This window comes from Augochlora pura, chromosome 11, assembly GCF_028453695.1.
Source record: "Augochlora pura isolate Apur16 chromosome 11, APUR_v2.2.1, whole genome shotgun sequence".
NCBI classification, from domain to species: Eukaryota; Metazoa; Arthropoda; class Insecta; order Hymenoptera; family Halictidae; genus Augochlora; species Augochlora pura.
The window spans coordinates 8,892,443-8,906,030 of record NC_135782.1 but is presented as its reverse complement, the minus strand read 5'-3'; the positions used below and the strand labels follow the sequence as shown (position 1 = coordinate 8,906,030).

General features: G+C 33.2%; 1 protein-coding gene across 3 annotated transcripts in view; it reads right to left on the bottom strand.

The window, feature by feature from the left end:
- Positions 1-1,205: 1,205 nt before the first annotated feature.
- The window catches only part of LOC144476761 (calcium uptake protein 3, mitochondrial-like), a 33,986-nt gene continuing 21,603 nt past the window's right edge, over positions 1,206-13,588 (bottom strand). For 2 of the 3 annotated variants that reach the window (XM_078193951.1, XM_078193954.1), the window contains 9 exons: positions 10,406-10,453; positions 10,249-10,331; positions 9,177-9,239; positions 8,248-8,352; positions 7,008-7,136; positions 6,118-6,341; positions 4,696-4,853; positions 3,810-3,967; positions 1,206-3,270 (listed from right to left, as the gene is read on the bottom strand). In XM_078193951.1, the coding sequence (XP_078050077.1) occupies positions 3,202-3,270; positions 3,810-3,967; positions 4,696-4,853; positions 6,118-6,341; positions 7,008-7,136; positions 8,248-8,352; positions 9,177-9,239; positions 10,249-10,331; positions 10,406-10,453 (1,037 nt within the window). In that variant the 3' untranslated portion in view covers positions 1,206-3,201. The remainder of the gene's footprint in view (positions 3,271-3,809; positions 3,968-4,695; positions 4,854-6,117; positions 6,342-7,007; positions 7,137-8,247; positions 8,353-9,176; positions 9,240-10,248; positions 10,332-10,405; positions 10,454-13,588) is intronic. The other variant, XM_078193953.1, reaches the window with a different exon arrangement.

Here is a 13,588-nt window from a genome sequence, read left to right as displayed (position 1 = left end):
TTTTAATCGTTTATTAACCCTGCTTTCGTCCCTTGTGTTTAATATTATTTGATTAAATTATTGTTAAATATTGGCCATTTTACAATATAATTGTATGTTTTACATACAATAGATTTTATAGACATATGTGCAACTGTATAATACAGTGTGAAGTTTGAATATCGATGAATTTTCAAATAACTGTTAAAGAAATGAATAGAAGGTTGTATCACATAAGTGCGAAATCTAGTGACAATACTTACCAATAGTATAAATCTTCAATATCCTCCATTTCCGCAATTTCAAAATCGTTATTAGATAAAAAGGCAACGATCTTGAATCGTATTTTCAGATCCACTCGCTTATCGCGCGATAAATAAACAGGAATAAATAACAAAATAAATTAAGAATAAGCCACAAGTTTACTGAATATACTAATAAATCACATTTATCTATATTGTTAAATGATCGTCACATCGATTAAATTTTCGTCAAGATCATTGACTCGTGCATAATTTATGGCGTCCTGCGTTTATGTATTTGAATTGGAGCAGAGGAGTTTATACTTCACGATATACGCAGTGACCGTGTCCTGTTCCCGTAAACTAGCGAACTTCTAAAATTCGTGTCAATGGTGTACTATATCGCAATGTTGTGCCTTCGATTTTAATAAAAACTGTTGACTTTAGTGTACTGTGCCGTTTTGCGATGTTTACCTCTCGTGAAAATTTTGAAATTTTTCGAAGAAAACCAAAGTTTTGTATTGAAATTAATAATACAATTGAGAGAATTTAATGTGAAAGGAATATTAATCTAGAAATTTAATTACACGTTCTTAGTGTGTATTAAAGCAATGTTAACTGTTTGTGCGTTCTGGAATGTGTGGATATACTGATTAAACGCGATTCTTAACATAATTTAACATCCTTCAGATGAAAAATCGCATTTAATTATTACAACGCTATCATTTAGTAATATCATATTTTATCGAAGAAATATTTGAAGTACGCGTTTAAACTATTAGATTAATATATTTCATTTCTTCCCTGTATTAAGAAAACATAGATCAAAATATAAGATAGAAAGTTACATGTTACAAAGAAAATAAAATAAATAATATAGCCTAAATGTAAACTAGTTTCGTGTCTACAACATAACGTAAAGTATGATAGTAAAATAATATAAGTAAAGATAAAAGAAAGTTGAAAAAATATAAAGAAACAAAATGACGTAAAATAATAATATATTTTAAGTGCAAACTTGCATCATTTTTACAACATAACATGAAACGTAATAGTAATGCCTAATTATCTGTAAAAACTTCGACAACATTAACATCAAATTATGGATTGGAACAAGAACTGTTTATTATAATTCGCAGTATCTCTAGAAATCATTAGGACACCGCTTTCTGCTTAAAATACTTTAGCTGATGAAACGTGCACAAGGATCCGATCGCTAAATGCTGTTTAAACAATCAAGTGGGATAAATGGTGCTTTGAATCGCGCCGCGAGAGTTCCTTTTGAAATTGCATTCCTAGACAGAACTCATTATTCTGGAACTAGGAAGCTTTTCGTGGAATCATTGACCTCGTACGCGATGAGATTCGTTTGATGTTAGGCCGTAAGGACAAGTAATGACGTGTTCCTTATCGTCGGCTTAATTCACGAGACCACCAGACGGCAATCAGTGCGATGAGTGATAACAAACAACGTACGGAGACGTGACTGTTAACGATACTTGCAGCTCTTAGAAATTATACTCGACTGTTCCACGACCGAACGAATTCAATTCCGTAAGAACTGCTTCGAATAAATCGATCGAAATCAAGTGGAAGATTAAACAAAGTGAATCGTAGATCGATTTCAGTGCATTTGTGTCTATTTTGAAAACGGTTCTCGTGCATGCCGGTTTTAAACGCAAGTTCACATCGTATTTTTCTATAGAAATACGTACAGAATTTAATACAATTATTACATATGGATTTACAGTAGATCTAATTGAATTGCGTAAAATATTAATGCAAGATTATCGGAATAATCCACAAAACTCTAATCAAAATTTTCCTTGGTGTTCTACAGTAAAATAATGCAAAAGTGTACCAGTGTATATACGCAAACTAATGATCTGCAACGATTTTATTTGCGGTATGAAGGTTTATGGTTGTTTTGGTTATTAAACTATAAATCTAGGCGGAAGATATTTATACAATTATTTTGTAAGTTAAGTAATATCACTTATATTGGTTTGAATTAAGTGTATGCGATTCGTATGTAGCCGTATCTTTAATTTAAACAGAATATTACAGATTATACAATCAAAACATTCGATAAATAGTAAGTCTTATATTATTAACAGAAACAATATATCTTTGATTAATATGCCTGATGGCAAATCGGTAGCATCGTTCGTACTTATTTATAAAGACTAGTGACTTGGTAATCGCGCAAACTGCGGTATAGTGATCACAGTATGTATTATGATAATATAATAAGACGAGTCAATGGTAGATAGAGGTAGAGAGTTTGTGATTTATATCTAATGTAATAGTAATTGTATCACAGACCTGGCCATATTTGAAATAACACTATTTGAAATATCATTTCAAATAACATGTTACATTGTGCTATAATTTCTTTGAATAATTATTTAAGATAACTGTAAAATGTTTCTTGGAAAATATATATATGACGTTGAGATTATTAACTATACTATGAGTTTCGTTTATTCAGACTTCTCATTGACATTTTTGCAAAATAAAAGACAAAAGATAAAAATCTCTTGAAGGTGAATTGTTTGGGAAAAGATTTTGTTCAAAATAAAGCGTTTCAAAGATTTTTTCAAATAAAATAGTGAAATCTTTTTGTTGTCCATTATTTTTACAATACTTTTTGTTTTATACTTGTCACATATTGTCGTCATACTATCGTCATACTTTAAATAAACAATGACGACATAGTTGTTTAATATTGCTATCATTTCATATGGGCTGGTTTTATTTGGATTTACAACTAACAACATTGAAAATAACTTGCAAATGAATTATTTGATATAGTTATTTTTCGGTTTCAAGCGAAAGAAAATTTGCCCAGGTCTGCTGTATCACAATGGAAATGAATGCAATAAAGCTAAGGGCTTGAAAAAGGACTAGTGTCTCCATGGTACTTCACATTGTCCCATAGAATATATTCGCAGTTCTTAGGCATGGGTTAACTCTTTAATTAACGAGACTTCATCTCCTGCTTCACGCAACCGGTGAATGCTTGCCAACCCTCGCGTCGTTGTTGTGACTGAAAAATATAACAGAATACTTAATAATAGATGAGATATTTCATATCACGATTAACATAATTATATACTGTTTTTAGCAACGGACACAGCAATTTCAATCAACTCATTTCTTTAAATAATCGAAACTAAGTGCAAGCATACAGGGATAAGAATACAATCAACTATTTCAAAAAGAATAATATAGTTTAAAATAATCAGAACGATTGCGTTAACAAATCTCTAGTGACTACAACGTAGTGTCTATACAAAAAGATATGATAAACGTTAGTAATAGTTTCTATCAAATAAAAAATTGAAATCTCGTTATTAGTATTTCAATGTCATGAAATGAGAAAGTCATCAGGAATGAGAATTGATTTTTAGAATAATTCATCTGGCAAGTGTGAACATTGACAAATCGTGTTTACACTTGCAAATATTTCGAATTTCACATAGTTCGTATAAGTTGATTGAATGTAATTATTATTTGTTCGAAATTATTTTACTTTTACGTTGTACTAAATTTTGCTGCTGTGCAATTTAGTAATTCGCCCCATACCTTGAAACCTCTATGAAGTCGATCTTTCATAATCGCGATGAATTCTTTATAGGACAATTGTCCGTCGCCATCCTCGTCGAACAACGCGAAGACTGTATCTATTATATGACTTGAGAGTACACTTCCTGTACAGATTTTCACAGCACGTTGGAATTCATCTGGAAAACAAATCAATTTCAATTGTTTATTTAATGCAATTCATACCGGACATTATTTAATAGCGTTATAATCTTTAGTGAAAATTAGAATGATCTATGTTGGTTCCAACAAGCAGGAGCTGAATGAAAATTGATATTCATTTTTAACAATTGAAAATAATCTAACAGCATTGTTAAATTTATTTCCTGCGTTTGCTGTTTAATATTCCACGTGACCAGTTTGATCATAATAAATGCACAAAGATCCGTAATATAATTATAATAACAAAATCGACGAATTGCTTCTAATAACGTTGATATAGTTTAATCATTTCTTTTGGGGTTAATACTTAACAGAAAATATTTCACTTTTGTAATTACATTGAATACAAAGTGATTATGAATTAAAAACTAATATATTAATAATCAATAAGAGAATAAAATACACAGAAGTGACAACGGATTAGTACACAAAAGAAAAACGTAAAAATGTGTTTCACTTATTCAATATTCTGGACTGTAATATTACAGTTGAATTGCACTCGTGATTGAAATAAATAGCAACTGAAAGGTTTGAATTATGTAATTGAAGTACCAATTAGTTGTATTACTATGCCATTGAAATACACTGTAATGAAATTTGCGAAATTTAATTATAATGTAATAAAATTAGCCTAACTCTGATTTACAGTTTAAAAATGATCGAAAATGCACATTGCTACATTTAGTATAAAACTGATCTTTTATACCTTTGGATATAGGATGGTCCGCCAATGTATACATTCGCATGGCTATGGAGAAATCATCGATGTTATTTAAGAATTGATAGAATCGTCGAAATTCGTCGAACGTGATGCCAATTTGGAGTTCCGTGTTCTGAAGGATCCGGTCCAGATACTTATCATACCTATAAAACACGAAATTATTGTAGTATGTGCGTAAAGAGAATATGTATATGGCTATGGTAGAGTATACTGAACGTATACTGGAGGTTGAATATTATTATTATATTATATCTGGTTAAATATTATTATTATTATTATCATTATTCATGGAAAAATGGGACGAATGAGACTGTGGATGATGCACAATGTTCAATGTTTAATTTGTTTGGACATAGATATTTATTTTGATTAATATAGTGCACGTAAGAATGGAACATAGAAAACAGTGGCTTTTAATTGCTCAAAAAACAGCAAGTGCCATTAGCCACGATTAGTCAATAAAATTCTTCTCTGTGGGATCATTTTGAACCTGGTACGATACCTTTCGTTTTTGCTTTTAGACCGGAATCGAGGTGGAACGGAGAACCTGTTGATTTTAAAATCACTATTCTAAATCAGTGTTTATTTGGCGCATGAAATCTCAGGATAATAGTTTTTCGAGCTCTTCGACTAGAAACTCTAATATTGTGACATTTACGACAGAAGAATATGTGCGTAGGCTAATATTTAAATATTGAAATATTAAATATTTCACTAGGATAAATCTTGTTGATTTAAATAACAGAAAGCCAACTCAATTCGACAATAAATTTCTTAAAGAAGAATTCATAAGAACAAGTCTAAGATTTGTATTTTTGAAATTATTTAAATGGTGAAACGGGTATTATTTTAAGTCGAAAGGCAAGGATTGCGATAAATTAAATAAACAATAAATAACTAGCAATATAGTGATTTATATTTTCTCTAATCTGAAGGAATCTTAATCTGAATCCCTAGATTGTATTTTCAGTGTGGAATGACTTTGTAATGTACAATGAATCGGGAACGATTTTTATCTCCCTAAAACCAGAGTTAGACCTTATTTCGAATAAATATTTATCTGAGATAATTATTCGAATGAATTACTTTTAGTTGAACATTTTATACGAATAACGATTATTCATTATTCGTCAGAAATTATTCTATTTATTAGGATAATTAATTATATGAATAAATTGATCGTATAGATTATTATGAATGAATTCTTGTCCGAATAAAAACTAATTTGGGCAAATTTTTATTTAGATAAATCTCTATTCAAATAAATATTTATTCGATAGCGTTGAAAAACATTTGACAGGTTTCAGTCTTTATCTCTCATATCTGTCATCCGAATCAAATTTTCCCAGCTCTATTGCCAGAACCTGAAATCTTTCGATCAGATTTTCCACTTAATAAAGAACTTACTCGTCAGTGTCGAGATACGTGTATCGCAGCAATATTTTCGCGAAATCCAATTCAGTGATGACTTCTCTGCCTTTACTGAACTCGTGGAACTCGAGCTCCAATACTTCCTGCTGTAGATTTTCCATGAAGTGCTTGAAGTCCTCGTACTTCAGCTCGTTGTTACCTTCTTTTCCGAAGAAGTGTATCATTAACGTTGTGTCAACAGCGTGTCGTCGTTGCAGACCCTGAAAAATTTACTTCAATTGTAACTTCGAACTATGAAGCGCTATACCAGCAGTAGAATTATTGCTGAATCATGGCTTATTCTTCAGTTTTCGTTCGTGTTAATATGTGAATATTCACCGAATATTCAAAGGAACAATAATAATAAAAATTAAGACTTTATATACATTTCTATGAAATTATATAAAACTATAAAATCTACGTATAAACAAATTTTATGGAGAAATGAAATTTGTATATAAATTTTATAGAAACGTCTTTTATATATAATTTTCTGTATTGAAAAACTTTCATATATAATTATGTGAAAGAATAAAATAGATTCATTAAAAAATTAGTTTTATATATATATAGATTTATAATAAAAATGAAATTATTAAATAAATTTATATGGAATTATGTAAATATATATATAATTATTAATCAAATGGAGAAATTAAAATGACATATTTTCCATGAAATTATATAAGAACATACATTCTTTATATGTTATTAACAGACTGTAAATATTCATGTAAATTATCATTTTCATACATAGTTTTACTATGCTTTGTTAATTTATACGTTTTCTTGTATCTTGAAAAATCAGCTCATATCATTTGTTGATCACACAGCGACTAATCAACGTAGTAATACCCAATCAATTAGGTACTTATTATAAAACGTACCTGCTCGTCGTCAATGTATTGGTCTTGGATTTCTTCCGGAGACGTTTGCCTCTCTGTCAAATGGTCCAAGTTCTCTTGGGTTTCGGTGCCGTGGCGTCCCCTCCAAGCGTGACTAAATACTTTCTCCATCTGCACGGGACCACGGGAAAGTAAATCGGATTAGAATTCTTTTTGTTTTTCGATCGACGGCATAGCCTTTATAATAAAACATACAGATGGGTTTGAATAATAGAGAGGCAAAATGGCAGCAATGATTTCAGTATCCAGTGCTAATGGGTCTGAAATAAATGGCAGGAGAGTTAGCATAGCAGCGATTAATACGAGCACACGCGTATCATACTTTGTATACTAATAAATAATCCATAATTTCTTTTTAATCGTAACTTAAATTCCAGCGTACGATAAAACAGCACAAATATTTCGTTACATGACAGATTTGATCAAACGGCAGTGGATTATTTATAACCACACTTAAAAATCGATATATGTAAATTTACACTGCACGTACATTATAAACAGTTTTCAAAAATAATGATGTCATAGCTCACACAAGCATCTGCTTTGAATTAGCCTTTACGTCGTTTGGTTGTGTTTAATTTATTAATTTAGTGAGAAACGAATTCTTACTTACCCAACGGTGAAATTAAAATTGTGTTGTGTACTTAGCGAAATGATTGTTCATAATAATTAATTTTGGTTTTATTAATGGTTTAGGTTTAGACATTAAAGAATCGCAAGTGTACCGAATATTAATTTGATAATGTTTTAATCGCATTCTATTTTTCAATTATCCACACCGATTTTGATTACGTATATTTCTTCGAAACAAAGGTTTAGTACGAACGGTTAGGTAACAATGTTAAGGTAGACACGTGCTGTGATTTTAATTATTACGATTTCAATATTACGGATAGAGAGCGTATACGTTCATGGACCTTGATAAGTCGTTCCAGTTACGATTACGATATAATAATGATTTTATGATAAATAAAACAGATTTTGTACTTTAGTGATGGCGCGAATCTATAGAAGTCGTGATCGCTAAACTTGTTCGCCTAAACCCCGGCATATCAAGAACGTAAACGTCGAAAATCGTAGTAATTGAAATCGTAAGACAATTTAAGAGGCGGCTGAAAACATAGAGATAAAAAAAAAAACTCACAAAGGAAAAATAAAGAAAGAAAAAGAAGAGAAATCAAACCAATCTGCGTCCACGCGTTTCCGCGTGCAGAAAACTTACGTATGAATTAGAGACAATTTTTCTGTTCTGGTTTTCCCGACAGTTGTTACGAAGTTTCACTACTTCGGGAGCGATACGCCTTTCCGGTCCGTATATGGATTTCAACTAACATGTTGAAATAAATAACAGAGGGTATGAATGATGTCGATGTCAGAGGATGAAACAGAATAAACGAAACTCCGTTCAACAGACAAACATAAGCGTCTTTCGCGATCGAGAAGAAAGCAAAAGTGCGAATGAACGGACAACGAACTGAAACAATTGCAAGTAGACTGCGGATTTTTTTATACGATATACAAATTGTTCGAACCTATCGCAAAAGACCGGAGCCGCTTGGAAGCATCTTCTTTAACAATTTTTAATAGATCGCTAACAAATGCAAACATCGTTAAGTGCTATTAATTCTGTCACGGTTTGGAATAGGAAATACACGTTTTTCTTTTTATAAATGCATAAAATTCGCAGTCTAATTGTAACCAAGAAAGACGATAACTGATCGAAAAGAACAAGAACCAAACAAAAATACGAAAATAGCACGAATCGGTTTGTTGTATTGCACCGAATTTTACATAAAACAAAGAATCGTCGAAAAGTATTGCAGTAAGAAAAAAAAGGCAAGCTTTTTCTATTGCTATTCGAAATGCTATTTCTAGCATGACACCAATATATACTGGTTATTTGAAATCGATTTTTATTACCGAATTGTTAATAGCCGCGTTCTTGTAAAAACTGATTTAGAGAGAAGTAAATCGAGAGAAAAGAGTAAGAGACGTAAAAGAAGTAAGATTATTATATCTGTGGGCGAATTTTAAGTGGTATTGTTAGACCGTCGTGAAATTTTCAAAGCGATTATAATGAATCGATGTAAATCGTCGTTAGCATCAGGTTTCGATTGTTTTATTTCGTTTCACGATTATGCGATAACTCACTGCACGCTTAGTTTCGCCGTCGAGGTGTCGCTCCTTTAGTGCGCCGCCGAGCAGTCGTCGGATCTGTGAAAATTACAAACGCCCCCCGTGCAAATTGGATAAACAATATAGCCACACTGCGTCGCAACTTCGATCTTCGTCGGGCATCTTCGCTTCTTCCCCTAATTCGGAGTTTATTCTCGCTAATATTTTATCACTAAAAATTAGATTCTTTCCATTTATCCACTTATTTATTAGTTTTACGAATTAATACCTTTAGAAACGATTAGAGAATAAAAAAATGTGGCCATAACTGTGCTTCTTTTATTTTATACGTGAATGTTTGATCTCGAGTCAAGTGATTCGATTTATGCACGTTGTTTTTATTTATGTAAGCTTCGTCAGCTTCAATAAATCACGCTTCGACGAGTTGCTTCGAGCGTTTAAACGTAACAGTTCGCATCGAAGTTCTGAATTTTGTTAATTATCGCCTTGTTGAATTAATTTGCTGATTAATAGACATTTTTTTTAGAATTATTTGCTTTAGATTTCATTTGCGTTTAATAGATTTATAATGTCTATGTTCGGTAAATGTTATTTCGTAGGCACATGTTTCCAAGTGTTGGAATTTAGGGTTCCGTTACTTCGTGTTATCATTATGTTATTATCGTTTACCGTGATTCGTTGAGGGGACAGTCGTCAAATTTTAAATGGTTCATTAACCAATCACTCATTACCAGAGAATCAACAACGCATAGACTAACTACGTTTAGTGCGTGAACAATTAAATTAATTTGCGTATAAAGCGTGCGCGCGGAATAAACTTTGCGATCAATCTTTGGATTCGTGTTCTGTAAAACAAAGCTGAAGCGTCACTCTTGTTACACGATCAGAAGTTTTGCCTCCGGTATATTGGCATCTCAAACAGGATTAGCTTAGATCAACATTCAAATCGCGATTTCCAAATTTCGTTGTATCTGAAAACGATCATTTCCATACTTTTCTATTTTAACGAACTGCTATATCCAATTGTAAAATTAATTAAAGATCTATAAATTGTCGGATGCAATGAAATGAAAAGTGACAGTCTTACCACAAGGAACTCTGTTTTATCCACCCTTTCGTTTCCGTCAGTGTCGAACATGTTAAACGCGATTCGGAAACCTGTATTTGGTTCTGAAATCAGATTGTTCGTCACCTTGACCCATCCGATGAAAGAGTCAACAGAATTGTTGTAAACAAATACTTACTGGTTAGAATCGACAAGAGAAACAAATACTCCGTGTAAGAAATAATTCCTGCAAACAATGGAAAAAAGACGCCTGTAGTAGATTCTATATATCCTATAAACACTATTTATAAAAATCACTAGCAATTTTGTTGCCACGATAAAATGTACAAATTATTTGCGGTATGCGTATAAATTGAATTATTACTTTGGTGAAAATTACGCGGAGAGTTTGGAAGAAAACTGTCCATCGAACATGCAAATCAAAAGAATAATTAAACGATTCGAAGAAAGTGGTTTACTTGTAAAGTTAATAAACAATATCATCGTAGTGTTTTTTTTTTCAGATCGAACATTACGATGATGTTGTTTATTAATATATAGTAATATTCTGATCAATGAAACAGAGCTCGCCCAAAAGTACTTCATACAACATTACGAGAACCAAAAAAAGGAAAAATATTACTTTTAATACCCCATTCGTGGCTCTTTTTTACTTTCTAAGATCCGCTCCCGCAAAGGGTTAAATTCCTTCAGCAGGAAATGACGAATCACACCGTGGGTGGTTCCCCGTCGGTGTTTACGGCATCGCGACAAAGTCCCGCACTAATTTTCCCCATAATCGTGTTAACGAGGACCGTAGAACAGGGAAACCCGAGGGAAACGACGGCGTGGAAGCAGCGACGATCGGCATTAGCAACGCCTCATCGAGTTCGAGGCATTTCTCCGTGCATCCCCTTTCTCCACGCGATCCAAGAAACCGGCCAATAACTTAGCCTTAAACCGTCCCCGGCTCTCCTAGATAGTCCCCCGCGCGACACCTAAATCGTTCCTTCTGCTGCGCCTCGAACAACCCCTCGCGTGCTTCGGGGCTTTGTTGCCGAACGTGAAATCGATTTTATTGCGCCGTAAGCACTCCATAAAACGCATTCACGTGTGATCGGGTGAAAGTTTACGGAGCGAAAAGGCGAAGGAAACGGCCGGCAGAAAACGACGCCGTGAAAAACATCGTCGTTGACGACGCGTTTCTCTCGACAGCAAGACCGTTTTGGATCGAATCGTCTCGAGGGATGAAGTTATTCCGAGCGCGCGGCGTCGTCGGCGAACATCAGAGGAAACGCGGGATACGTCGCTCCTCGAATTTTTACCGTGAGGTAATTACTTAACGCTTTATCCGTGTGACGAGTTACTAGATACAACGGTAATCGAGGGAATTTTTAATCCAATTGTTCAACAGGCGCAGCGATAACATGTTTGTAAAGCAACGAACAGGTTTGGGTCGTTTAATATACAACCGTGATTATTAGATCGTGAATTTTATACATTTGTGGCAAAAAATGGTAGGTGCAATTTAAACTTATGATGACATATTAAATTAAAGAATTCACTTTATATTTTAGTTCGGTTTCTAAGAATCGTCGTGGAAGATTTTTATTTTGCATAATAATCCCCAGATTAGCGATTAATTGCTTCATTGATTAGCTGGTTTCTTTATTAAATTATATATTTTATAGAAGTGTTGTATTTATACAAAATATAAAGAAAATCAAACTGTTCACTAGACTACAAATTTTATGCACTTATGGTATCAATTAGTATACTAAATACGGAGTAACGAAAATATTTCAAGACTTTGAAGCGATCGTTGCATCATTTTCAATGTACTAAATTTATTAATATAAAAATTCGTAAATTCGAAATATAATAATAATATAATAGTAATTCGTAATATAATAATCACAGTAACAAAACACCTATATCGATACTACATATCAACAAAATTTCATGAAAATCGATGGTTGTTGCTATCACGTTTATGTAATGAACATGCAAGTTACATTAATGAATAGACATGTAGAATTAATTAATTATAATAATAAGACCAATATATACAATAATTTATTTTGCCTTTTGCCTATTATATGTCATCATCCACACTAAATCATTATTGAGACAAATTATGATTTTAATTAATAGATTCGATAAAGTATATATTTTGAAAGTAGAAAATCTAATAATTCAGTGAGTTAGAACGATAGTGATGTATAGTCACATTTTCCTTACTGTGAGAAACAATTATTATCGTTTACTAATATGCGTATTATTTATTCACCAAATAATTCACACTTCTTTTTGATTTAAAGTTAATTGAAAGTACAAGTAACAATACCTTCATAATTTATTTCAATCGTCCTTTTAACATTCTTACATATATGCATTACATTTTAATATCCTGGAAAATGGGGCTTAACGCCACTCTGATCCTAACCCATTCGATTATGCCAAATAATCTGTTCCGAAATGAACTCGGATGAAATTTCTCTATTACGATTTACCGTTTGATTCGATCAACATTTTTTCGATCTTCATAATACAACAATAAAATGATGCGCTACATTTTCCATCAGCGATTCCCTTAACTCGCGGACGGTGTAACCGCCCCGGCGAGATAACTCGCGCCGCTTTCACCAAAACTGTAACGTTACACCGCGATAACTCCGCAAACTGTTAACTCACCTTGTCATCGCGACTATCCATAAAATTTATAACCACCTCCACCGCAGACTACCAATTTATTTCAAGACTCCAAACACTGTTCGTCTCACGTTGAAAAGTGATCGTAACTCGAGGTGAACCGCCCGCGATCATAAACTCCGAATCCCGTAGCTCATTTCGCGAGGTAGTACACCAGGATTCGTTTAACACTTCTGTTAGAATCGTAGGTGGATCGTTCCGCGGCGAAATTTCTCCGTGAAAAGTTTCACGACTTTTTCTAATACCGGTGAACTACGTCCGCGCAATAAGGAAGTGTACCGCGCGGGCTGGCTGCAATTCGAGTAATGCATCGGGCAGGAAGCGAGATCGACGTAGGCAACGAGATGCGCAGCCTTCGAGCGGTTCGTTTCGTGGCTCGCGGTTCTAACGAATGTCCTTAACATTCGCGGGGCGAACCTTTGTGACAGAAATACAACTGACTGTGTTTTTAGGGTGATTCCTATTCTTCAAGGTTCTATTATCTGTTGACGTACTACCTGAGATCGTGACACTTGGCGACGAAAAGTTCTGGTGCCTAAATTTCAGCGAGAGTAGGCAAACGTGTTTCATTAACCCTTCTTTGCATGATTTTTCCTATTTTTTTAAAATAAATCAGGTTGATGTAATGCTCTAGATTAAAGGAAAAATATTTAAAAAAATCCTAGTATAA